The sequence below is a fragment of the Sorex araneus genome, chromosome 6 (assembly GCF_027595985.1).
Source record: "Sorex araneus isolate mSorAra2 chromosome 6, mSorAra2.pri, whole genome shotgun sequence".
NCBI lineage: Eukaryota > Metazoa > Chordata > Mammalia > Eulipotyphla > Soricidae > Sorex > Sorex araneus.
In genome coordinates, this window is record NC_073307.1 from 75,787,980 (window position 1) to 75,815,224 (window position 27,245).

General features: G+C 42.6%; 1 protein-coding gene across 5 annotated transcripts in view; it reads left to right on the plus strand.

Moving 5' to 3' along the window:
• Positions 1-1,711: 1,711 nt before the first annotated feature.
• Positions 1,712-27,245, plus strand: part of ARHGAP44 (Rho GTPase activating protein 44) — a 195,358-nt gene continuing 169,824 nt past the window's right edge. For all 5 annotated transcript variants that reach the window (XM_004603890.3, XM_055143123.1, XM_055143126.1 and 2 more), the window contains exon 1: positions 1,712-1,874. In XM_004603890.3, the coding sequence (XP_004603947.3) occupies positions 1,822-1,874 (53 nt within the window). In that variant the 5' untranslated portion in view covers positions 1,712-1,821. The remainder of the gene's footprint in view (positions 1,875-27,245) is intronic.

Consider the following 27,245-nt stretch of genomic DNA (forward strand, 5'->3'; position numbering starts at 1 on the left):
GCCTCCAATATGGCACCGTTTGGAAGGTCGGATAAGGACAGGCTGCTAAAATCTCAGGGTTGGGACGAATAGAGACGTTACTAGCACCGGCTCGAGCAAATTGATGAACAACAGGATGACGGTGATACAGTGATACTGGGCAGTGAAATTCTACAAGTTAAGAGAAGCAATATTATCAGAAGTCACATAGTGGCCTTAATGTCTCACTGTTATTTATAGATAAAAATCACTCTGTGTGTTATGGATTTGAAAAAACCCCACATGAAAAAAAACTTCAGTTAATATAAAAATTAAACTGACATAATGGGCATAACATGGCTGGTTAAAAGCAAATAATGCCTTCACTTACAAATTGGGCAGAATTGCTGACCTAATAAGCAGAGGCTAAATTCAGAGTTGAATTAATTAAAGATTTTATATTCATTCAGCCAAAACATGCCTCAGATGGACAGAAAGATATTGAGAACCATATTTAGGACATCTTGCAACTCTAATGGACATGTGCAAAATATATCCTTTCAAAAAAAAGTTCTTTCAGTTATCGAATTAGTTCTTTTGGAAATAATAGCATGTTCTCTATACTATTATCTATAATACTTTGTAATAAAGTGGATATTCATAAAATATATATGGTTTTTGAGTTTTGGAAATTTAATAAATAGTGCTTTATCTTTGCTAAGAGCAGTATTTTTTTTTTATTACAAGTGAAAAAAATAGAAGCTAGGTTATGCAATTTTCCTGTGGTCATTTAAACTAACTCATACCTTTTGGGCCCTAACCCTTACCACATGATATTATTGCTCTTGATAATAAAATTTCATTGGAATTGCCTATTATTTCTTGGGTGGAGGTGTGCGAGGCGGGGATTGAAAGGGGGCCTCCAGCCCTCGGTGCAATGCAAGGGTCCACAACTGTGAGTGCTCAGAGTCCTGCAGTGTTGGGGTTTCAGCACCATCCTGAGTTCAGGGTCACAGCCGGCAGAGCTGTAGTGAGCGGTGAGGTGTGGGACCACCATGTGATGCCACGCTCGAATCCAGGGTCAGCAGCACGCTTTTTGCCCATCTCTCGGTCCCCGGAACAACCCGTTTTCTTCCCTACGTGTAGAGTTGGAAGAAAATCACATCAGGTGACGCTGCCGGACTGCTGCTGTGTGGGGGCTCCGGGCCAGCTGTGCGGGGTGCGCTGTGCGGGGTGCGGAGCCGAGACAGCTCTGACCCTAGCACCTTGCTCGCGCCGAAAGCCGCCCAGGCCAACTGGCTCTGGAGCTGATCTGTCACGAGAGTCTTCTGTGTTGACTTTTGGAGACTTTTGGAGACTTCTACTCGGTTCGGTTCCAATTAAGGATCAAACACCTAGGGTGCATTTAACCACTTTCCTCCCAATTTCCATCGACCTCTGGGCCCCAAGCTTCATCCTGCACCTCCGCATTGATATTTTATGAGTGGCCTGACATTTTATGAGTCAACACATGTCGCGTGGACCTCGCGTGTCTTTAGAACCGCAGCGTCTCACATTCACGCAAAGGCGGGGTGTTGCAGGGTGAGCTCGCGGCCGTGTTCCCGCTTACTTTTAAGGAAGGGAAGCGGCTCCCCGCGAGCCTCGCCTCCCCCCTGCCCTGCAGGCCTGAGGAGCCCAGGTGGGCAGCGGAGAGGAACTACAAGTCCCAGGATGCCCCGGCGCACAGGCGCGGAGCCTGGCCGGCACCCGCGGGGGCCAGCGCGGCGCCCGGCTGGGCTGCGGGCGGGATGCGCGCGGGGCTGCGCGCGCGGGGCTAGGGCGCGCCGGGCTCTGCACACCGGCCCGCGCGCCGCCGCCGTCACCATGAAGAAGCAGTTCCACCGCATGCGCCAGCTGGCCAACCAGACGGTGGGCAGGTAGGTGCCCACGGCCTCCGCCCGCCCGCCGCTCGGGCTTCTCCCTCACCTGGTCCCCAGCCGCCCCGACCCCGGGCGCCGGGCCCGACAGCGCCCGGGACACAGGTGCGCTCGGCGCGGCCCCCTGCCAGCCCCCCGCCGCCGGGGCGGGGCTGTGTCGGCCCTGTGCCCCGCCGAGCCCGGCCGGCCTCCGGGGATGGGCGGGAGGAGGGTCCGGCTCAGGCTGGGCGGGGGTGGCGAGAAGGCGGCGGGGACGGGCAAGGTGATTTGCCAGTGGCTTTGCGGGTCCGCGGAGACGGGGGTCTGGAAACCCAGGCCCGGCCTCTGGAGGATGAGATAAGCAGGATCGGGCCAGTCAGGAGAAGGACAGAGGCCTTTCAACCCGGAGATCCTGACCCAGGAAGCTGCTGTCATGGGGAGATGAACTGCATCTGGGTTAGGGCCCCAGGAGCGGCTCCGCGGGATGCCAACATCTAAAAATGTTACATAAGGCTCCTGGTGGGTCTCCCAAAGCCAGACGCGGTCGGAATACACGATTTCTAGGCGATTTTCGTTGGAATTTCTTCTGGGGAAAGATCTCTGTTGGTGAAGAAATTCAGGTGTGACCTTCTAAAACAAGTGGGAAGCAAAGAACCTAGTCTCCCAACCTTGTGTGCAGTTCAGGTGCAAGCCCTAACACAGAGGGCTCTCCACTAGGTTTACCAAGAAACCGAATCCCTTTCCCCGTGGGAAGGGGCTGGCCCCTGGTAAGTGGGGGTGGGGCCGTCCCTGGTGCACGAGGGGCACTAGACTCCCGGGTTAGCAACTGCTGTCAGTGTAGTGGACATTTGAGGGCAGGAGGATGCGGGGTTCTTATCCTTCCAGGGACTCCAGATGGTCTCTAAGTAACAATGTCTAAAATTGACTTGGATTCATTTTTCTTTACCAAACACATGTGCTTTAACATGAGGGAGAATTTATGAATAGCAGAGTCAGATTAGCCCAGATTTCTGGCATGCTATTACCACAAATATAACTTCATGTGGGCTGCTTTTTTTGGTATTTTGGACACTGAAATAGTGTTTTTCTGGTATTAGTTGTCTAACAATGCTTGTCTTGAGGTATTGCTTCTGCATCACTCTACAAACTGGTCTTTGCCGTCCCATCAGACCGACAAGGTGATCTGGAATCTTGACCGTACCTCTGCCTGACTTGGAGTTTCAGTTCACTGCTTCCCTCTTCATGTTAGGGAGGTGTATGTGCTTCTTCCCTGATCATTCAGAGTGCTGAGATTTGGGAACATGGGCCCTAAACTGTAGTTTTCACCTTCATCTCTTAAGGGAATGACAAAGAAGCTGTGTTTCCAAGTGGTCTTACTGATTTAAAAGCACTTTACTGGAAGTCCAAATGCTTGGTCACCAAAGGGTACTTTCTAATATTTTGGTGTATTCCAGCATGCAGATGAATTCTGTTTATTAATTGGCATTATGCTCTTTGTCATATCCCAAGTAAAGTGAGGGCCGAGTCATACAATCAGTTACTAATATCAATGGCATTTGGATGACACCAGAGTAGAAATTTCAAAGGAACAAAATGAGTTAATATAATCGTGTTGCTTGATTTCCCTCTTTGGAAAATATTTCTAATTATCCAGGGATCATTGTCCTGACTTCCCTTTGCCCATCCATACTTATTCTATTTTACCCAACTGAATTTACTGGAATACAGCCATAGTGGCCTTCTTTCACCAAGTGCCTTTCACTATGGTGCTTTTCTTATTTTCCTGCTTATCTAATCTGTGCTCTTCCTATATGTGTCCTTCTTCTGTGTCTCCTCCTCTTACTGAGGTCTCAGCTTGGAGGGTTTGAAGAAGCAGTCCTTCCTCCAATATCTTTCTAGTTCATTATCTTCACCTTTGTCAGTGCATGCATCATTCTTTGAAATGTTCTTTTCTTTTTTTTTTCATTTTTCTACCCCTAATATAGATTTTTTTTACTCATCTATATAGTGCAATGCCTTGTACATAGTTACTGCACAATTTCTGTTTAATGAAATAATGACTAATTATTTAATTAAATAATTTAATTTAATGCAGTTCTAGTGATGGAACATGGGGTCCTGTGTATGTCGAGAATGTTCTCCAGCCTTTTGAGCTACCTTCCTGGACAAAATTCTTCCCAATATTCTTACAAATATATTAACAAACATTGGATGATGAAGATAGTGCCTGCCATGATGCCCACAAGGCCCACAGTTAGCCCCAGGGCACAGATCACACTCTCTGTCCCTCTGACATTGGATCTGGAATCTCCAATTATATGAAAAGAAAGTTATGGGAGTCAGAATACAAAGTGCTAGTTCATGTCTTTATGTGCGAGATAGGACAAGAGGGGAGGCACTGATTCCAGATAGACTCAGGTTACAAGGATTTAGGAAGAAGAAATTATATGATTCGAAATCTTTGATGAGTTGAAAATGAGCTTTGCTCCACATCACTAGTCATTATTTATGTATGTATGACTGAACCCAAAAAAAGAGTTTACTCAGGGCTTATGTAGATTGAAAATGTCTGGCATTGTTTTGTCTTATTAGGAATGTAGTTAGGCCATTCTAAAGTCCTAAACGTGTTTATTAATTTCATGAAACAGTAGAAGCAATATAGATGGAAGTTTAGGAGGACTGATATATCGCTTTATGAAATTTATTTAGGAAATTGTTGGATTCTGACCTGCATCTTTGAAAGTGAGATAAGATGGGTGAACTTAAAGGGAGGAAAAATTGATGAAGAGGTGAACTTGAGGGTTGCTCTTGCTTGCAACTGATGTCCCTTCTGTAAAAAACACAAGTTATGGAGTTAGTTCTCCTGAATATAAAGCTGTAGGGATTGAACTGAGTCAGTTGAACAGTGTAGGGCACTTCATATACAGACATGCACTAGTGGGTTACTGTTATTTTCTCTGAAGTGCTCACATATCATCAGAGAGAGTGTAAGTTACTGTGAAGAATTTCTAAACTTACTGGGAAAACTTATTTTCTCTCGGATCTGCTTCTCATAGCTATGTACACATTTCTTCTGTTTTGAAATTTATTCTGCTTTGAAATTAACAAAACAAAACAAAAAAAGACTGGGATGCTGTCTGTGGAATGGTCTAGAGCTCATGGGACTTTGAGAGGGATCAATATAGTTTGTTGCTTACTGAAAATGTGATCTTTGATTTAGTGGACATTAGTTTATTCACCCCTCCAAATGTGAATAAGAAGAATTGCACTATTCAATATAAGAATAGATGTAATAATGACTCGAGACTGCTGCTGAAATGTTTCTCACAGTGCTCAGCCCTTGGAAATGCTTGCTACATGGTAGCTATTAGTACCTCTGGGAAATGCTATGACCCTTATTGGATTACAGTCTCAATGCTATGCATTCTATTAATTCAGTAAATATTTATTGAATGCTGGTGACAGGCACTGCTCCAAAGATTGAGGGAATATTGTAGTGCAGAGTAAACAAAATCCAGTTTCACTGGAATTTTCATTCTAAAGTCTTACTTAATGATATTCTATTATAATTTTTACTTGCTTTTGTTTTGGGGTCATGCAAGGCTGTGTTCAGAACATACTCCTGGCTCTGTGCATAGGGATAATTCTTGGCAGAACTCAGAGGACCAGAGAGGTGCTGGGAATTGAAGACGGGTTGGCCACATGCAAGGCAAGTGTCTTAATTGCTGTAATATCTCTCTGGCCTAATTTTTTGCTTTCTAAAGTATCTTTCCTATTCTTGCAGGGACTGTGTATCTATATCCTACTATCTGGCGTATTAGGACTATGAAATTCTATGGTTCTCTGAAATTCTTTGACAGCTGAGTTAGTGCAGGATTCACATATTCTCCATCGGGAAGTTGTAGACGGGCTCCATCCATGGAGCAGACTCTCAACACAGTTCTTTTGATTTCCTCTTAGGAATGGTGCCAGAGGATGGGCTTTATACTTTGTTTTTATTCATTTACTTTAACAGGGCTCCGGGTCTGACACAGCACTGCTCCTGTATATTTACCAAAGGCTGCGGTGCTCTATCTCTCTTGCCGCTTGCGTTTGGTGGTTTCAGGCCACTTCTCCCACCCCGGGGAGGCCGATGGCAATAGGTAGGTGAAGGAAGGAATGAGGGCCAGGCTGGTCGGTATCAATTGTAGTTTATTCCCATCTCCATTCCCCTTCTGTTTCTCTCTCTTTTGAGCCCTCTTCATTCTCCTTCTTACCCCCCCTTCACTCTCCTTCTGGCTCTGGATCCCCCATCGATTTTACAGCCTTAGTTTATATAGCAGTCACGTAGGGTGGTGATACAAAGGTGGGTTGAGCATTAACAAATCAGCAAAGACAGGTAAAACAACTCCTCCAAGAGATTTACTCAAGGACAAAATCTCATCTAAGGAGATTACTCCAGATTACTAGGAGACCCGCTCAAGGGTGTGTCGCTTTCTTTCTCAGCTAGTAATCTATTTACATAATTGTAGTAAATCTACTTCTAATAGTTCTAGCAATGTCATTCTGTATGAGCACGAAAAGAGATATATCAAACTTAAAGTTTGGCTCTTCCTGAGGACATCTCACTATATATTCCAGACAGTCCTCAGGCCAGGTTTGTCTTCCTAACCCCAGCAGGGTCCTTATCCAGTTACCTCTTTTGGGTCATGACAGAGTTTGTCCATGACCGTGCTCTTATCTGATAGTTAAGTATTATGGTGCTTGGCCTGGCCCATTTTGATGCCAGGATAGCTCACAGCTTGCCCTGTGTCCATTTAGTCGCTTGTCAGGACTCTGCTTTTGTATTACTAGGAACTAAGGGCAACTGAAGGCTTGAGTTGAGAAAGCAGATGTCTAGGAGTGAATATTTTTCAGGCAATTAGCTCCCAAGTTACAAAAGCATAATATTAACTTTCTTCCTGTGTCCATACAGAAAGGACATTGCTTTAAAGTAAACTATGCAAAAAATGGAGAAAAACAATACCTAACTTACAATACAAGTTCAATGTCCTAGAAGGATCTGATCTTATAAGTTAACAGAATCTGATTAGAAAAAAAAGGTAATTAACTGGTTGGGGAGGAGAGCACAGAGAAGAGTTTACAGAGGAATGGGAGGGACCCAGACGTGATAGGTGTGACCCGATAAACCTAATTTCCCTGCGGCAAGGCTGAAAGGACAAACCAATGTTATCCTACATGCTCCCAGTGATGTTTGATGGTTGATTTTTGTGGTTTAATGCTCAGGGTGACAGGCACTGCTCCAAAGGTTTTGAGGCATCCTGAAAGGCACAGGATTTTTCTTGGAAGGAACACTGAGTTTGTGTTGAGTAGAATAAAGCCTTGGCCTAAAATTTATAGACATTTGATATAAAGCTGTTACACATATCTGTCACTTTGCATAGTGAGGTTCAGAGTTACCACCAGTAAAGGGGACTTGGATTATTAAAAAGTGTTCAATATTTGGCGGATGAAGCTCCCTGTTACATATCTTATTTTATGTTTGCCCAATCAATACTCAAAAAATATTGGTCTCCAAAGTGTAAATGGCTTTTTCTATTTTATGGTACTGGAGATTAGACTTATTCCCTCACACATAATTGTAAGGCAAGTTCTCTGCCACTGAGTTATATCTTGTCTCCAAAAGACTTTTTAGATAATTATTCCATATGCCATAATGATAGCTATAATTGATTTGTGTGCTCTTGTGTAAAAATGGATATGTTCAAGGTATCTGAGAAAAGACAAGGAGCTATGGCTGTGTGGGCGGAGTTGACAGGGGCAAAGCTGGTTTAGTTAGGTTATGTGGCCATAGAGGCTGTGAATTGGGAAATGGAAGATGCAGTTTTGTCAGCAGAGTGCCGTTTTCCATCCTAGGCTTCTTACAACTGAGCAGTCCTGGTATCTGGTGCACAGCTTGGCAAAGGATCATTGCCATTCTCAGGATTCTGCAGTAGCCTGTGCTACCAAGATAGATGCTGAGAAGAGGAAAGTTGGAGGAGCACAAGGGCCACAGGCATTTTTTGCTCCAGTCCAAAATGGTCCAAACCAGTGAAGGTCTTTTCCTTCAAGGGTTCCTCAAAGAATGTGCATCAGTAGCCCTCCCCAAAGCCATGACCGAAGTCAGTAGGACAATAGGGAAAAGTCAGAACTCATTCCAAATTAATCATTACCTCATAGTTCTCTGACTATTGGACCAACACAGGCCGAGCTTTGTTGCTGTTGGCCCGGAGAGCCCTGCAGACCAGACCCTCTCCTGAAAGAGTACTCTACCCTCTACCATGCACTTCATAGTACACTTTCATGTGAAGAAGCTTTTTTATTAGAGTTTCATGGAGGCACATGTCTTGTCAACTTCTGCACTGCATGTATATTAGGTTACAGAAGATATTCACCAATAGATGATGAAGTTAGCAAATTTGCAAAAATAGTCTTTGTTTTCTAAGGTTTTCTACTGTCCTCACTGTGCAGATGAGTCAGTTTTCAGTCTTTGAGTGGGCTGCTGAATTTTGTAGAGAACTCTGTTATCCCTGGCCTGCAGTAATTGTGAGGAAACCATTCTCTAACATAGCAATGAATGACTTCTCTCATTTTATCTCCACTAGAAAGATTTATCAATTAGATTAGCTGGTTTTTTAAATTTTGTATTTTTATTTTGTTTTGTTTTGTGTTTTATTTTGAGTCACACCCATCAGTATTTAGTGCTTACTCTGCTCTCACAGAATGATTCTGGTGGGGCTTGGGGCACCATGGGTATGAAGAGTATTAAGGAATTCTTTGAGTTTCTCTAGAATAAGTAAGTGTCCATCAAAGTCATTTATGGTTGGTCTTTTTAGAGGAATAAATAAGCATCCCTTATATTAATAAATAGCCAAGAACAAATTATTTTGTTTTGGTTCTTTGGTCACACCTGGATGTGCTCAGGGCTGATTCCTGGTAGTGCTCAGGGCGCCTGAAATGTAGCATGCAAGGCAGAAGTCTTAATCCCTCTACTAACTCTCAGGACCAAGAGCAGATTCTTGGTAATGACAGTGAGTAATAAAACTCTTTCAGTTTTATATTAGTTTTGGTTCCAAGAGAAGGTTTTGGGGGAGAATGGAAGACTTAGGGTTCTCATGGTGGTCAGAAGGCATCAGAGTAAGTTGGCACCTGGAACCCCAGTGCTTTTGGGAAGTGTGTGACTGTCCAGGAATTTAAGACTATCCTTTCTGTCCAGGCAGCAGATGTTTTTCCTTTCATTTTCCAACTTTAGGGTTTATTTTTAGGATAAATGTTTACTTTCCCACAGCATTCAATTTACTTTTTATAATTTTCATTTTGCTTGTATCAGGGATATTTATTTATGTTAGAAAAGTTGTTGGATGCCGAAAAGGAAAACACATCATTGATGATCTTATTAGAGATCTCAGTTGTCCTCTAGTTTTGAAGTTATATACATTTTTTTAAAAAATAGGTAGATATCATACTATGAGTATATTATTTTGAGACAAGCTTGTTTTCATTCCTGTGATATCTAGGATATCATTTTATGTTAAAAGCTATATACTTCCAACCTTCTTTTCTAAGATTTGTAACATTCTCTTTAGCTAACCAATTTTTTTTTCTAATCACATATTTCTCATCCATTGTGAATGTTTCAGGTTATATGAGTGATACTATAAATGACATTTGTATATGTCTGCATATATATACACACACATGTAATCCACACTAGATTTCCATAGTTGGTAGAATTATCAATTTTGTTTCCTAAGGACTATTGGAAAGAAATGTTACAATTTTGTTACATGAAGGGAAAACCACAAATAAGACTGGGATCAAACCAGGGTGGCTGCATGCAATGCAAGTTTGTTCTCTTGACCAGTCAGTCCCTGGAAGATTTTGAAATCGACACAGCAACCTACACGAGCAACAGTGACTTGATAGGCTCATGCTTTGGCAGGAGGAGCAATGGAGTCAGTCTGGACTCCAGCTTCATCTAGGGTAATTTAAAAACAAAATTTTTTTTTATTAGTGAATCACCATGAGGTACAGTTACAAACTTATGAACTTTCATGTTTGCATTTCAGTCATACAGTGATCATTTACCCATCCCTCCACCAGTGCCCATTCTCTTCCACCAATGTTCCCAGTATCCCTCTCACCACCACCACCCCATTCTCCACCACCTCACTCCGCCTCTGCGGAAGGGCATTCCCTTTTGTTCTCTCTCCTTTTGGGTGTTGTAGTTTGCAATAGAGGTATTGAGTGGCTTTCATGTTCAGTCTATGGTCTACTTTCGGCATGCATCTTTCAACCCGAGTGGGTCCTCCCGTCATCCTTTACTATCTGAGTGTTCCCGTCTCTATCTGAGCTGCCTTTTCCCCAGCATGTGAGGCCAGTTTCGAAGCCATGGAGCAGACCTCCTGGTCCTTATTTCTACTACTATTGGGTGTTAGTCTCCCATTCTGTTACTGTCGAGGGTAATTTTTTGCAGTTAGAACTCAGCAATATTTTTCTTCCCTAAGAATCTTGCTATGCATTAACTACAGCTAATTGCAGATTGCTCCCTTATGAAAGAGAGTTGATTATATTTTCTTGGCTCTGCTCATTTGTTTATTACCATGGACTTTAATGATAATATTGTACTTTTCTTCATTAATGTGTTATTCACTCTATAATTTATAAAATGAATAGTCTTATTGAGAATTTACTAATATTCCAGGTATTATTTTGCTGGTGGTGGTCATTTTGGTACTAAGGATACATTAACGACAGATTTTGCCAAAAAGAAACTTTTGTTTTATAAGCTGAACCTTGACAGATTCTCTACTGTAGGTTCTCTTTGCATGTTGCTCTCAAACTTTCTGAACTAGTTCATTAATTTTAATATACTGATAGATTTTATTTGTTATTTAGAATGTTTAGCATTCTATAATCAAATGAGAGCCTCCAGTTTTTTTCTTGCTGATATCTATCAGATTTTTATAGCAATATAATTGTCTACTTTTTCTACACAATAATGAGGTAAGGAATACTTATCCTTTGAATATTAGAGGCAACTTTTCTACCACTGCTTTTGGAAGACAGTTATTTGCTAATTCAGTGGTCATTAGACTATTTTCTATGTTTTCCTGAGTAATTTTAGCAATAATTTTTATTTTAATATTTATTGCAACTTAAAATTTTGTGTAGCCTTTTGAGTGTGTGACTTCTCCTTTGTAAACATTGACTAACTTTGCTATAGATTCCCCTGTTCCCCACAACCCTTAGTCCCCCTGGGACTCCACGCCAGGTTGTTGCCACTCAGGGCACTCCAGAGCGGGGTGGGTGAGAGCTCTCCCCGCCCCAAGGGACCCGGCTCCAGCAGCCAACCTCCACTATCCTACTGCTGCCGTGCTCCGGGCTGCTTTCTACACACTTGCGCTGAGCCTCATGCATGAGTGAATATACACACACACATACATACCTCTTGGAGAGCCTCTCAAGCTACCAAGAGTATCCCGCCCGCATGGCAGAGCCTGGCAAGCTCTCCGTGGTATATTCGATATGCCAAAAATAGTAACAATAACAGGTATCATTCCACTGACCCTGAAAGAGCCTCCAATCATTGGGAAAGACAAGTAATTAGGAGAGGCTGCTAAAATCTCAGGGCTGGGATGAATGGAAACGTTACTGGCGCTCGCTCGAGTATGAACAATGAACAACAGGATAGCAGTGATGACAGTGATGCCATAGATTCCCCTGTCCCCCACAACCCTTAGAATCAGCTCTTATGTTGATTATCGGTTATAATTATTAATTTGGTTTTAGGGCTATATCTGGCAGTGTCCAGGGCTTACTCCTGGCTCTGAGCTCAGGGATCCCTGCTGTCAGGGCTTGGGGACCATATGGGGTGCTGGGGATCAAACCCAGGTCAACTGAGTGCAAGGCAAACAAACACCCTATCCACCATCCTATCTCACTGGCTACTATTATTTTAAATTTTCTTTCTCACTACTGCTTTCTATTTTACTTTTAATGTTCTACATTGCTTTCTTCTAATTTCTTTGCTCTCATTCTTTCCCTACCCTTGAGTCTTTCATGCTGTGTAGTCAGCGTATGTTAGGCTCTGCTACGGTAACTTGGGCTCTGGAATCCCAGAGGCTGAACTAAACCAGAGTTTCTGTTTCTGTGACATATGATGTGAGTGAGAAGGGACTTCAGGAGCAGTCTGCTCCACGTGTGATTCCAGAGATCTAGTCTGTCTTCATCCCTGTGTCCTCCCCCTTGTTCAGAATCACTCAGAATGACACTTTCTGCCACTGTGAAAGGTCAGGAGAGAATGTAGAGATGGCATCATTCTGATTCTTAAGTGTCTGGTCCTGGAATTACAAATTCATGTTGTAAAGTTCTATTTTTCATTGAATGTATGAATTTACATTGATATTTCATTGGCTATAATTAGTCACAATGTTATTTTAGATAGAACTTGGTATAGGGGGCTCTTATCACAGTTGGATAACAAGGAATACTCTCTGGATTTTAAGGTTTTCTTTGAAATATTTCTATCCAGCTCACGATTGTCTTTCTGTTTTTCACTTCTTGCAAAGTACAGCTATGAGAAAGTCATTCTTCTTAAGAGTGGCTATAAATAATCTTGCTTATTAGTAACCAGTTTCAGAGGGGATCTTCATTAAGACAAACTTTTCATTTGCTGATGTACACTGTCTTCTTTTTTTTATTTTTTCTTTTAATTTGTATTTAAACTGTATCCTGTTTTACAGTTACTGTTTTTTTTTAAAATTTTTTATTAGTGAATCATTGTGGGGTACAGTACAGATTTACAAACTTTCGTGCTCATGTTTTATTCATACAATGATCAGGTACCCATCCTTCTACTCGTGCCCATTCTCCACCACCAATGATCCCAGTATCCCTCTCACCACCCCCACCCCATCCCCCCACCCCACCCCGCCTCTGTGGCAGGGCATTCCCTTTCGTTCACTCTTTCCTTTTGGGTGTTGTAGTTTGCACTAGAGGTATTGAGTGACCATTGTGTACGATCTATTGTCTACATTCGGTTCGCATCTCCCAGCCCGAGCTGGTCCTCCAAATACCCTTTACTTGGTGTTCCCTTCTCTACTTGAGCTGCCTTTTCTCCCAGCATGTGAGGCTGGCTTCCAAGTAAAGGTCCTGGTCCTTACCTCTACTATTCTTGGGTGTTATTGTCCCATTCTGTTACTTTATATTCCACAGATGAGTGCAATCTTTCTATGTCTGTCCCTCTCTTTCTGACTCATTTCACTTAACATAATACTTTCCAGGTTGATCCACTTATATGCAAATTTCATGACTTCATCTTTTCTAACAGCTGTGTAGTTTTCCATTGCATAGATGTACCAAAGTTTCTTTAACCAGTCATCTGTTCTCGGGCACTTGGGTTTTTTCTAGATTTGGGCTATTGTAAACAGTGCTTCAATGAACATACAAGTGCAGATGTCATTTCTACCATACTCTTTTGCCTTTCCAGGATATATTCCCAGAAGTAGTATAGCTGAGTCAAATGGGAGCTCAATTTCTAATTTTTTGAGAATTGTCCATATTGCTCTCCAAAAGGGCTGAAACAGTCGGCATTCCCAGCAGCAGTGAAGGAGAGTCGCTTTCTCCCCCCAGTTGCGCCAACACCAATTGCTTTTGTTCTTTTGGATGTGTGCCAGTCTCTGTGGTGTGAGATGATATCTCATTGTTGTTTTGATCTGCATCTCCCTGTGATTAGTGATGAAGAGCATTTTCTCATGTGCCTTTTGGCCATTCAGATATCTTCTTTGAGAATGTTTCTGTTCATTTCAGCACCCCATTTTCTGTTGGGGTTGGATGTCTTTTTGTAGAGTTCATCTAGTGCCTAGTATATCCTTGATATCAACCCCTTATTCAAAGGGTATTGGGTAAATATTCTTTCCCATTATGTTGACTGTCTTTGTATTTTGGTCACTGTTTCTTTTGAGGTGCAGAAGCTTCTTAGTTTAAGATAGTCCCATTTGTTTATCTCTGTTTCCACTTGGTTGGTCAGTGGCGTGTCATCTTTGAAGATATCTTTAGCTTCAATGTCGTGGAGGGTTTTGCCAACCTTGTCTTCAATGTATTTTATAGATTCTGGTCTGATGTTGAGGTCTTTAATCCATTTTGATCTGATTTTTGTACATGGTGTTAGGTAGAGATCTGAGCCCATTTGAAAAAAAAAAATTTTTTATTGAATCACCGTGAGAACAGTTACAAAGCTTTCAGGTTTAAGTCTCAGTCATACAATGATCAAACAGCCATCCCTTCGTTAGTGCACATGTTCCACCACCAAGAACCCCAGTATATTCCCCATCCCACACCCCACCCTGCCTGTTTTGCAGATGATTTTCACTTACTCTCTCCTTACTTCGATTACATTCAATATTTGGAAAGAAAACTCACTATTATTATTTGGAATTTCCCCCCAACAATCAGACTGCCGAGAAGGCATTATTTGATCATTTGTTTTCTGTTGCTGATAATGAGGAGCATAGGATTTTGGATTGCTGGTATTTTAGTAATTAAGTCCAGAGTGATTTCTGCCAGAAGCCATTGGGTTCTGAAATTGGTTTGTGTGCCTCTGGGATCATGGCCATTCAGGAGCGGGGGAGCCGTTTGTGGGCAGCCACTCAGGGTCTCATCTGGGTGGGGAGCAGCACCAGTACCACCCCCCCATCCCTAGATTTCCTGCACGCCCCATCACTGCATACTTGTACCTCTGTTCAGTGGGCTCTGAAAGATGGTGGTTGCCATGCCACTGCCACTGCCGAAAGGAAAGGCTGAGGGACAAAAACCTTTTCCCTCCCAGGGCGTCACAAGGCTGTAGTGTAATTCAGTCTAGAGGCATTTCTGCAAGAAGCCACTGGGTTCCGAAATTGGTTTGTGTGCCTCTGTGATCATGGCCGTTCAGGAGCAGGGGAGCCATTTGTGGGTGGCCACTTGGGGTCTCGGTACTGCTTCCCCCATCCCGAGATTTTTCATGTGCCCTGCCACTGCAAACTCATACCTCCGTCCAGTGGTCAGCCCATTTTTTGCATGTAGCTGTCCAGTTTTGCCAGCACCATTTGTTAAAGAGGCTTTCCTTGCTCCACTTCATGTTTCTTGCTCCCTTATAAAAGATTAGGTGATCATATATTTGAGGGTGTGTATAAGGATATTCAACCCTGTTCCATTGGTCTGCGGCTCTGCCTTCGTTTCAGTATCATTCTGTTTTAATTAGTACCGCTTTGTAGTAGAGTTTGAGGTTGGGGAAGGTGATGCCTCCCATCTTCTTTTTTCCCAGAATTGCTTTAGCTATTTGTGGGGGTTTGTTGTTCCATATAAATCTTAGGAGTGTTTGATCCACTTCTTTGAAGAATGTCATGGGTATCCTTATAGGGATCACATTGAATCTGTATAATGCTTTGGGGAGTATTGCCATTTTAACAATGTTAATTCTCCCAATCCTTTAGCAGGGGATCTCTTTCCATTTCCTTGTGTCCTCTTTTATTTTGTGAAGTAGCGTTTTGTAGTTTTCTTTATACAGGTCCTTTTACCTCCTTAGTTAAGCTGATTCTGAGATACTTGATTTTCTGAGGCATGATTGTGAACAGGATTGCTTTTCTCGTGTCACTTTCTTCTCTCTCATTATTTACGTATAGGAAAGCCATGGACTTTTGGGTATTGATTTTATAGCCTCCAACTTTGCTATACAAGTCTATTGTTTCTAGGAGTTTCTTGGTAGAGGTTTTAGGGTTCTCTATAGTATCATATCATCTGCAAATAGTGAAAGCTTGATTTCTTCCTTTCCTACCTGAATCCCCTTATTATCTTTTTCTTGCCTAATCACTATTGCAAGTACTTCCAGTGCTATGTTGAACAGAACTGGTGAGAGTGGGCCTCCTTGTCTCATCCCTGATCTTAGAGGGAAGGCTCTTAGTTTTTCCCCATTGAGGATAACGCTTGCTTGCCATATGCTTGTGATAGATGGCTTTGACTATGTTGGGAAAGTTCCTTTGATACCCAATTTGGTAAGATAGTTTTCATCATAAATGGGTGCTGAATCTTGTCAAATGTTTTCTCTGCATTTATTGATATGATCATTTGGTTTTTATCTTTTCTTTTGTTGATATGATGTTATGTTGATTGGTTTCCAAATGTTGAGCCATCCTTGCATCCCTGGGATGAATCCACTTGGTCATGGTGGCACCGAACATGGGCAGTGAGACAGAGCCACCTGGAGAGCCCTCGAGTGCACATGCCTGTCGGCATGCTTTAGTTTTTTACAATGGTGTGTGATCTTTTTTGATGAGTTGTTGAATTCTATTTGCTAATATTTTGTTGAGAATCTTCGCATCCATGTTCATCAGGGATATCAGCCTGTAGTTTTCTTTTTTTTTGTGGTGTCTTTGTTTGCTTTTGGTATTAGGGATATATGAGCCCTATAGAAATTGTTTGGGAGAGTTTCTTTTTCTTCAGTTTTCTGGAAAAGCTTGAGAAGAACTGGCAATAGGTCCTCTTTAAATGTTTGAAAAAATTTGATAGTGAATCCTTCTGGGCCTGGGTTTTTTTGCTTTTTTGCTTTTTGGGTCACACCCAGCGATGCAAAGGGGTTACCCTTGACTCTGCACTCAGGAACCACTCCTGGCTCTGCACGGGGCGCCACATGGGATGCTGGGAATTGAATGTGGGTCAGCCGTGTGCATGGCAAACACCCTCCCCGCAGTGCTATCGCTCCAGCTCCAGGACCTGTCTTTTATTTTTGGGAAGACTTTTGATTAGTTTCAATTTCCTCAATAGTGATAGGTCTATTCAGGTATTCCAAATCTTCTTGATTCAGTCTTGGGAGGTTATAGGAATCCAGGAATTTATTCATTTCTTCTAGGTTCTCTTTTTTCGGGGCATACAGACTTTCAAAGTAGTCTCTGATGATGTTTTGAATTTCTTTGATTTCTATTGTGATGTTTCTCTTTTCATTTCTGATTCAGTTTATTAGGGTTCCTCTCTCTCTCTTTGTGAGTCTTGCTGGTGGATTTATCAATCTTGTTTTTCTTATTAAAGAACCAGTTCTTGTTTCGTTGATCTTTCAGATTGTTTTTTGGGTTTCCATGTTATTAATTTTTGCTCTAAGTTTTGTTATTTCTTTCCTTCGACCTGGTTTGGGCTCCTTTTGTTGGTCCTTTTCTAAGATCTTTAGCTGTGAAGTAAAATTATCTATGTAGGCCTTTCTTCCACCCTGAGAAATGCTTGCAGAGCTATAAATTTTCCCCTTAACATGGCTTTAGCTGCTTTCATAGGTTCTGGTAGCTCGTGTCTTCATTCTCACTTGTTTCCAGGTATCTTTTGATTTCTTCTTTGATTTTCTTCCTAACCCACTCGTTGTTCAACATTGAGTTGTTTACTTTCCTGGTGTTTGATTTGGTTCTCTGTGTCAGTGCGTGATTAATTTCTATCTATATTGGTCTGAAAAGATAGTTGATACAGTTTCTATCTTCCTGATTCTATTGAGGTATGTTTTATGACCCAGCACATGTCTATTTTGGAAAATGTTCTGTGTGCACTGGAAAAAAATGTGATTCTTTCTTTTGGGGATGCAAAGCCCTGTATAGATACATCAGGCCTCTCTCTTCCATCTCTTCCTTCAAAGCCAGTGTTTCCGTGCTGAGTTTTAATCTTGTTGATCTATCTAGAGATGATAGGGCAGTGTTGAAGTCTCCAACTACTATTGTGTTGCTAGCAATGTCTTTGTTAGAATCTGTTAGTATTGTTTTAAGTATTTAGCTGGTCCCTCAATAGGTGCATATACGTTATGGAGTGTGATTTCTTCCTGCTGAACATATCCTTTGATTCATAAAGAATGCTCTTTGGTATCCCTTCTAATCTTTTTCAACCTGAAGTCTATGTTGTTGGATACTAGTATGGCCACCCCGGCTTTTTTGAGGGAGTTGTGTGCTTGCAGGATTGTTTTCCATTCTTGGACTTTGAGTCTGTGTTTGCTCTGACTGTTCAGATGTGTTTCTTGTAGGCAGCAGAATGTTGGGCTTAGTTTCCGAATCCATTTTGTCACTGTGTGTTTCTTAATTGGTGCATTTAGATCATTGACATTGAGAGAGATTATTTTCATGAGTTTTTTTGCCATCATTCTGTAGGTTTTTTTTTTTTTTGTGTGTGTAGGGGGTTTTCTTATCTTACAGTAGCCCCTTTAGTCCTTATTTTAAGTTTGGTTTTGAGTCTCTGAAGTTCCTGAGCTGTTGTTTATTTATGAAATAGTGTATCATTCCTTGGAGTTTGAGTGAGAGTTTAGCTGGATAAAGTATTCTTGGTGAAGCGTTCATTTCCTTGAGTTTTTTCACTATATCGCACTATTGTCTTCGGGATGGAGGGTTTCCTCTGATAGGTCTGCTGGAAATCTAAGGGGTGCTCCTTTGTATGTGATTTCCTTCTTTGACCTTGCTGCTTGCAATATTGTGTCTCCTTCCATGGCATCCATCATCCTGACTATGATATATTTTGGAGTCTTTTTATTAGGGTCTCTTTTAGCTGGCACCCTTTGGGCTCTTTGGATCTGGATGCCCGCATTCTCCAGCTCTGGGAACTTCTTAGCAATGATGTCTTTAACTGTGGCTTTTTCATTGGGGTTACCTCCCTGTCCTTATGGTACTCTGATGATTCTTATGCTGTTCCTCCTCAGGTCATCCATCCCCTAGGGCTCTGATTTGCACTAGAGCTATTTTGAGGTCTTTTGCCATTGTTTTTCATTGCCTGTAAACTTTCTCCACCTCATCTTCAAGCTCACTGATTCTGTCTTTGGCTATAGCCATTGTACTCTTGAGGGCACCTAATGGGTTTTTTTTATTCCATCTACTGATTCCTTTATTTGTGTCACTTCTGTTTGTAGTTTTGAAATTTCTGCTCTCATTTCTTCCTGTATTTTCTTGGCAGACCGTTCCACTGTTTCTTTCATGTCCTCCGTTAATTTACTGGATGTCTTTTCTACCATTACTTTGAGTTTGTTGAACATCTTCAACATTTTGTCTCTGAGTTCTTTATCTGAGAGATCATATTTGTGGGTAAAAATATCATCTGTTGGGGCCTCTGGAATCTTTTCTTCATCCTCTCCTTGTGGTATAGATTTTTGCTGTTTCTTCATATTGTTGTAGAATTATGGAGGTGGAAACTTCCAGTTCTCTAACCCTACTACCTCTTGCTGCAAGAGTGGATTCAGGATGAACTCAGTCGATGATGGTCGCTTTTTTCCTCTTCTAGAATACTTCCTTACTCTCAGGCACTCCTCCTGGTTTATGTGAGGCCTCTAGTGAAGTTTTGGAGGATATGCTCTTTTTATAATGGGCAGCTTCTTATGTTTACTGATAGTTTTGGTGAAACTGGAATAGGCTAAAGGACTATTGTCCTATTGTGATTGAGATGGCCAGGGTGTTCTTCACAGAATTAGGTTATAAAGATTTCGACCTAAGTCCGCAGTGCTGGGAAGGGGGAAAATAATTGCAGCCGCTGGCCCCACAGGAGGCCACACCCCTTTGGTGGAGGCCACGCCCCCAGCCACCTGTTGGGGAAAGCAATGGAGCTAAGACTGCATTCACTTCTGGGGGGGGGGGGAGGGGGACTAGAACTGGAAACTGGGGTCCTGAGAGGCTGCAGGGTCCCTGATGTGCTGTTGGGGCAGGGCAGCTCCATCAGGCAGGGTGGGGCCGGGGGGGGCGGTCCCACACACCTGTCGGGACAAGCTGCGGACTGTACACTATCTTCTTATGTTAATTTTTTGAGAGCTTAAAAAGAAAAAATCTGTTCTACCTTGGGAAAAATAATGGGAACAGAAATATTTATATGTTTGTTTTTTGATTGGCTTACATCTGGCTGTGCTCAGGGATTACTCCTTGTTCTGTTCTCAGGAATCACTACTTGCTTGGCTGAGGTAGGGCTTAGGTGGGACCATATCCATCTGTGGTATTGGGGATTGAACTGGAGTCAGCTGAATGTAAAGCAAGCACTTTAATCCCTGCACTTTAATCCCCCCCAGAGAGCAAAAATTCTTGTCCACCATATTGTTGTGATAATACTTATAAGATTATTGCTTGGATTGAATAAGATAACATACTACCATAGCATGACCCTCAGGTTATACTAAGCACTCAATAAATTATAATTATTGCAATTTTTCCTTGTTTTGATGAAAGTCTCTCTGACATGAAGCATTCATTTTGACATTTTTACTGTTCATAAGTACCTAAATGTTATAGCTTGTATTTAATACTCAGTTGTCTTATTTTCCCAAATCAAACCCAATTTTCCTGCGTGTAGTCTTTAGTGTGAAATTGCTTGATATTTCCATATTACTAATGGTTTCATCATTTAAAGCCCTGTATAGCTAATAGTTAAAACCCTGAATGACTTTAGTTCTTGTATGGCTTTGGATGGTTTCGATTATGCTTTCTTGACAAAAGGCCCTCAAAATCGGTTTACACCTGGCTGAGGAGGGTTGGGAGGGGTCCTTCCAGGACCACGGCTAGCATATCTGTGTTGTACATGTGTCTCTGTAGTGTCAGTAAGTGAAAATCTAGAGCTCAGTTTGACTCATGTGTTTCTTGTTTCTACAAGTGACACAATCACTTTTATTTATATTCCCTTGGCAAAGCAAATCACTTAGCCGTACCTCACCTCAGATAGAATTGGTAAAGACAGTCTCTCATGAGCAGGGAGAGAAGAGTCACAACAGATACATTACTTTTATTGACATATTACGCTATCTGTATAACTAGGATACAGTTCATAGCCCCGTTTTGCTGATGGAAGATGGAGACTAGAAGTAGCACAGACAGAGGCAGAGCCCCATTTGGGTAGTAGGGACTTGATGCCCCTGGGCCCCCACGGACTTACATGAAGGGGAGAGGAAAGAGACGGTCGCTGTCTTCCCATCCACCTTTGCCATCCCTGGACCAGCTAGGAAGGCCAGATAGGACTGATAGAGTCTTCAGTGAGCCCTTGTGCTGCAAAGACCTGAGTCCCACCAGCTCAATAAGTAGTCAGCAAACCACACCTGACATCCACTTGTTCCGAGTGGCACCGGAGTTGGTCCCCACCACCTGATTTCTAGGGAGCCCTGGACTCAGGCTGGAGTGAGGAATTGCTCTTTGCTGGAAAGTCACTCAAAAGAGATGAAAGGAGCCTTGAATGGCCTTTAAGACCAGCTTTTATTATGATTTTTTTTGGGGGGTCACACCCGGCGATGCTCAGGGGTTACTCCTGACTCTGCACTCAGGAATCACCCCTGGTAGTTCTCAGGGGACCATATGGGATGCTGGGAATCGAACCCGGGTAGGCTGCCTGTGCAAGACAAACGCCCTTCCCGCTGTGCTATTGCTCCAGCGCCCCCCCCCACCACCACCAGCTTTTATTATGGATGTTCTTCAGGTTGCTTTGGCCTGTGGTTTTCTGTGGAGGTGAGAGTTGATCATAAAAGAAGAGCTTTCAAGTTTTTAGTGAACTCCTTTAAATCCTTGTTGGAGTCTTTGTCTCTCTCTGTAGGGGGCCCAGCCTCCTCAGGGCCTGCTGCAGGCACCAGGAAGGTCTTGCCAGGCTTTAATTCCAGTGCTCACAAGGTGGACTTTCACAGCCTTGGGACTATTGGTTTTATTACTTTACAGGAACTCCATTGCCACGGGGCCCTTCTCTATCTACCTGCCCACACCTTGTAGCTCGAGTGGGTCATAAGTGTGGCCTGGCTGCTGCCTCAGTAAGACTGGCACTGAGATGAGCTCTACGCCCATGCTGCTCACCAAGCCTGATTTTCCCAGAACCCGTTTCACCAGCAACATCCAGCACCAGAGAGAACCACACTGGAGTGAGAAAATAGCTTCTCTGGTGAATGCCTGCTCCTGGCCCTCTGTGCTTTGCCTTTGTGTTTCATTGGCAACTAAGGTGTAACTGAAAAGATAAGAACTATTTGTGTAAAAGTGGAATGAAAATGGTGATTGATGTGTGAATTTACAAAGCAGTTAGTGTTCAGGATTCCACTCTAAGGGAAATCTGGTCAAGAAAAACATGAGACTTGACCAAATTTGATCAAATTAGCTTCTTAACTACCTAGAAGCATTTGAATCTAAGCAGTTGCCCAACCTGACCATTAAGTGGTGCATTCATGTATCACTGTATCACTGTCATTTCATTGCTCATCGATTTGCTCGAGTGGGCACCAGTAACGTCTCCAAGTGAGACTTGTAACTGTTTTTGGCATATCGAATATGCCACAGAGAGCTTGCCAGACTCTGCCGTGTGGGCGGGATACTCTCGGTAGCTTGTTGGGCTCTCTGAGAGGGATGGAGGAATCAAACTTTGGTCAGCCTTGTGCAAGGCAGACGCCCTACCCTCTGTGTTATCGCTACAGCCTGGTGCATTCATGAATCAGAGACAAATCACACAAAAAGCAATTTTGAAAATTCTTTTTCATAGTAGTGTTGCAGGTGGGAATATTGAGGGTGCTGGTAATATTTGTTGAGAAAAGCAGTGTCTATAACCTAAACCAGCCCAAAGGCATGGATTGAACACGAAGGATCCCAGAAAGCCATTGGGATGCAGATTCCAGGCCTGAGAGAGGCGGGTGCACCCTCTGGAAGGAGAGCTCCATCACAGAACAAGCACCATGCGAGAGTATCAAAAGACCAGCAGCTGTTCCCAGCCCTTCACTTTGAAAGCCTTCTAGCAACAGACTGGGCAGGGGGACCATCCGGGAAAATTGTTTATACACTAACCTGGTGGAGGAAGAGGCGCACACATGCTCCCTGCATCTTCCTTCTTGGGATGTGTACATGCACACTCTAGCCACCTGAGCACTCCCCCTGCCGGTCGGCTGCCCTGTCTCTTTTGTGGAGGTGTATGCTTTCAGGGCGCACATGCTGTTGTGTGCATGTTGCCCACTTCTCCTCTCTTGAGTCATATACATATATACCTTGATACCCATTCCCCAGTTTGGGGAAGTGACCCTGTCATTCCTTCTTGAGATGTGTATTGGGGCTCTCTCCATTCTGAATAAGCTCCTGTTCTCTCTTTCTCTCTCTCTTTTTTTTACTATGCATCAAAATCTATCTCTCTCCTTCCCTCTTTTTATTTCACCGATAAACTTATTTTACTTTTTTTTTGCTTTTTTGGGTCACACCCAGTGATGCTCAGGGCTTACTCCTGGCTTTTCACTCAGGAATTACTCCTGGCGGTGCTTGGGGGACCATATGGGATGCTGGGGATCGAACCCGGGTCGGCCGCGTGCAAGGCAAACGCCCTACCCGCTGTGCTATCGCTCCGGCCCCGATAAACTTATTTTACTTTACTATTTGTTTCCTCCTCAAATTCTTTTCTGTAAGAAAAAGGTGACAGAGCTGAAAAGCAAAGAAGTGAGGGTGCTGCCAGGCATGTTCTGTAACCTGCAACTTGCAATACTGGGACCCAACTGGCTGAGTCCATACTCATCATTGAACTGTTGAACAATGTGGACAATTAATGACCTTTTTCTCGTAATAACTTTATTGCAATGCTAAATGACACAACTATCAGCACCCTAGAGCCCATGGGGCAGACCATATATTACAGACATGTAGTAGACACAGAGTTCTGAGAATTGTCCACTCAAGGGAGGAGTATTTCCAGAAATCCCCAACTCATGAGATGAATATTACAACCTTTAGTTGTTAGAGTAAAGTAGCAAGGCACCTTCCCTTCTTTTTTTTTTCTTCAATTTATTTTTTATAAAATTGTTCACAATAATTTATTATATTTAATATTCCAACACCAATCCCACCACCATTATACCTTCCCACCACCATTACTTTGAAATTTCCCTCTACCACCCAGGTCTTCCCCAAGAACAGGCACCAAGTAATTTATTTTGTATTGCTTGTTATGAATAATCTACTAAAAGTGATCCAAAAACCTTTCCTAGAGGAAACTATGTAAAGATTGTTGTATCTCACCATGGCACCATTAAGCCCTTATATATGAGATTACTAACATGTTGTTACAGGTTATACATACACACACACAACACACGTATATATTTATTTATTTTTTGAGATTAGTTGCCTTTTATTTCACATCCCATCCAATGTGGTGTGCTACTTCTGGTACATCAGTGGCATAGAGTATGAGATGTCACTCCAGGAATTCTAAAATTTTAAGTAGGGTGATAAAGTTGGAGTTAAATTTTTAACTGGATGGTGACTTTAGGGTCTGGAGACATCTCTGCAGCTTGCTGCTCTTTTCTAAGATTTATTTGTGAGCCTGTAGGTCATGGCCATTAATGAGCTTATATGGCACCAGAGGCAGTTCCCGGGCATGCCTGCCAGGCTCCTGGAAGAGCAGGGAGATGGGGGAGTTGTCCATTCCCGACTCTGTGAGAGCCTTGAGATTTCTGTCACAAAACCCGCATATCAGAGTTTTTTCAGTAGATTCATGTAGGTTGTGAGTATGGCGGCAGTTGGGTTCTGGAAGTTTTCAGCTACTGAGGCTCTGTTTGGGCGGTGGTTTGCTCACCCACCCTTTTCCGGGGTGCCCCAGATGAGACTCAGCCTGGCACAGGGTCTGGAGGCATATCTGCAGTTTGTTGCTCTCTTCGAGATTTATTTGCTTACTTACATTTTAAATGTTTTAACTATTCTTTCGTAGCTACTCAGAAGACTGGAGCGATAGCACAGAAGGTAGGGCATTTGCCTTGCACATGACCGACCTGGGTTTGATTCCTTTCTCCCTCTCAGAGAGCCCAGCCAGCTACCAAGAGTATCCCTCCTGCACGACAGAGCCTGGCAAGCTCCCCATGGCATATTCGATATGCCAAAAACAGTAACAACAAGTCTCACAATGGAGATGTTGCTGGTGCACGCTCGAGCAAATCTATGAACAATGGGACGACAGTGCTACAGTGCTACAATTACTCAGCATGTAATAACATTTAAAAATTCAATCATTTAAGAATTTTAACCAACAAATGCCTGATAACAGGTCGGAGATTACCTTATTCAGGTTTATTTCCAATTATGACCTGATTTAAGAAATTATTATTGAGTAGATATTATGTTCCTGTTATTATCCTTAAAGTACAAAAATGATGACAAAGTATAAAAGCTTTAGATTTTAAAATAGAAAACCTAGATACCTAGGTGAAATAATTGATAAACTGGACTTCATTAAAAGTAAAAACTACATGTAGATCCACTTATATGCAAACGTCATGACCTCATTTTTTCTAACAGCTGCATAGTATTCCATTGTATATATGTACCAGAGTTTCTTCAACCAGTCATCTGTTCTAGGGCACTCGGGTTTTTTCCAGATTCTGCCTATTGTAAACAGTGCTGCGGTGAACATATAAGTGCATATGTCACTTCGACTATACTTTTTGGCTTTTCTGGGATATATTCCCAGCAGTGGTATTGCTGGGTCAAATGGGAGCTCAACCTCAAGTTTTTTGAGAGTCGTCCATACTGTTTTCCAAAAGGGCTGAACTAGCCGGCATTCCCACCAGCAGTGTAGAAGGGTCCCTTTCTCCCCACATCCTCTCCAACAGCGGTTGCTTTTGTTCTTTTGGATGTGTGCTAGCCTCTGTGGTGTGAGGTGGTATCTCATGGTTGTTTTGATCTGCATCTCTCTGACGATTAGTGATGTAGAGCACTTTTTCATGTGTCTTTTGGCCATTCGTATCTCTTCCTTGGTAAAGTTTCTGTTCATTTCTTCGCCCCATTTTTTAGATCTACATGGAAAGTATCATGCTAAGTGAAATGAGTCAGAAAGAGAGAGACAGACATAGAAAGATTGCACTCATCTGTGGAATATAGAATAATAGACTATAAGACGAACACCCAAGAATAGTAGAAATAAGTACCAGGAGGTTGTCACCATGGCTTGGAGGCTGTTCTCTCACTCTGGGCAACTCAGAGAAGGGAACAGCAAGTAAAATGTGGTTGTTGGTCATGAGGGGGAAAGATGATGCGGGCCAAATATAGACTAGAGACTGAACGCAATGGCCACTCAACACCTTTATTGCAAACCACAACACCTAACCAGAGAGAGAGAACAAAAGGGAATTCCCTGCCATAGTGGCAGGATGGGGTGGGGGGAGACGGGACTGGGAAGGGGGGGTGGGATGTTGGGTTTACTGGTGGTGGAGAATGGGCACTGGTGAAGGGATGGGTTATCAAACTCTGTAAGGGAGAAACATGAGCACAAAAATGTATAAATCTGTAACTGTACCCTCACGTTGACTCACTAATTAAAAATAAACTATAAAAAAAAAAAAAGTAAAAACTACAGTGGGTGGTACGAAAGATGTCGTAGTGGGTAAAGCATTTGCTGTGCATGTGACCTACTTGGATTCAATTCCTGGCACCCCAGACCATCCCCTGAATGCTGTCATGATTGATCCCTACTCAGAGACCCAAAAGTAAATCCTAAACACTGTCAGGATGTGTCCCAAAAACCAAAAATAAAATGAGTGCATTTTAAAACAACAGCTTTGCAAAAGACAGTGCTAAGAAAATGAAAAGACAAACCACAAAGCTGGAGAAAATTTTTAAAGCATCGATAGAGTATTACTATCCAAAGTATATATGTAAATCCTAAAAACCAACAATAAGAAAACATCCTGATTATAAAAAGGACCAAAGATCTTAATAGATGTGTCACCAAAGAAGAGATCCAGGTGACTTATAAATATATGAAAAGATGTTATGCTTTCAGGGCAAATTAGAATATTAAGTTGCCACCACAGCCGTTCTCCACAGGCTTAGATGAGCCTAACCCATGAGTGAATCTGCAGAAAAACCCAGGTATGAGGGACCCATGACTGAAATCTCCAAACTCACTCTGAACTGAAATGGACCTCCTCCCTGCATCTCCCAAGTTTACCAGTAGCTTGGAAGTCACACCCACAAACAGTAACAACTGTTTGCCCCTGGAACCATATAATCTCATCAGTGGCCAATATTCAGAGACTGAGAAATAAAGCTCCCGGAATAGAGCAACATAGGCTTCACCCATGAGTGAATCTACTGTATGATCACTGTATCATGGTCATCCCGTTGTTCGTCGATTTACTCAAGTGGGCACCAGCAACATCTCTATTACACTCAGCCCTGAGATTTTAGTAGCCTCTCCTGACTTGTCTTTCCCAACAATTGGAGGCTCTTTCAGGGTCAAGGATGAGACCTATCTCTACTGTTTTTGGCATATCGAATTTGTCACAGGTAGCTTGCCAGACTCTGCTGTGCAGGTGGGATACTCTCAGTAGCTTGCCGGGCTCTCCAAGAGGTATATATGTATATATATCTTTTACTGTATTTGGGATATGAATACATCATGGGGAGCTTGCAAGGCTCT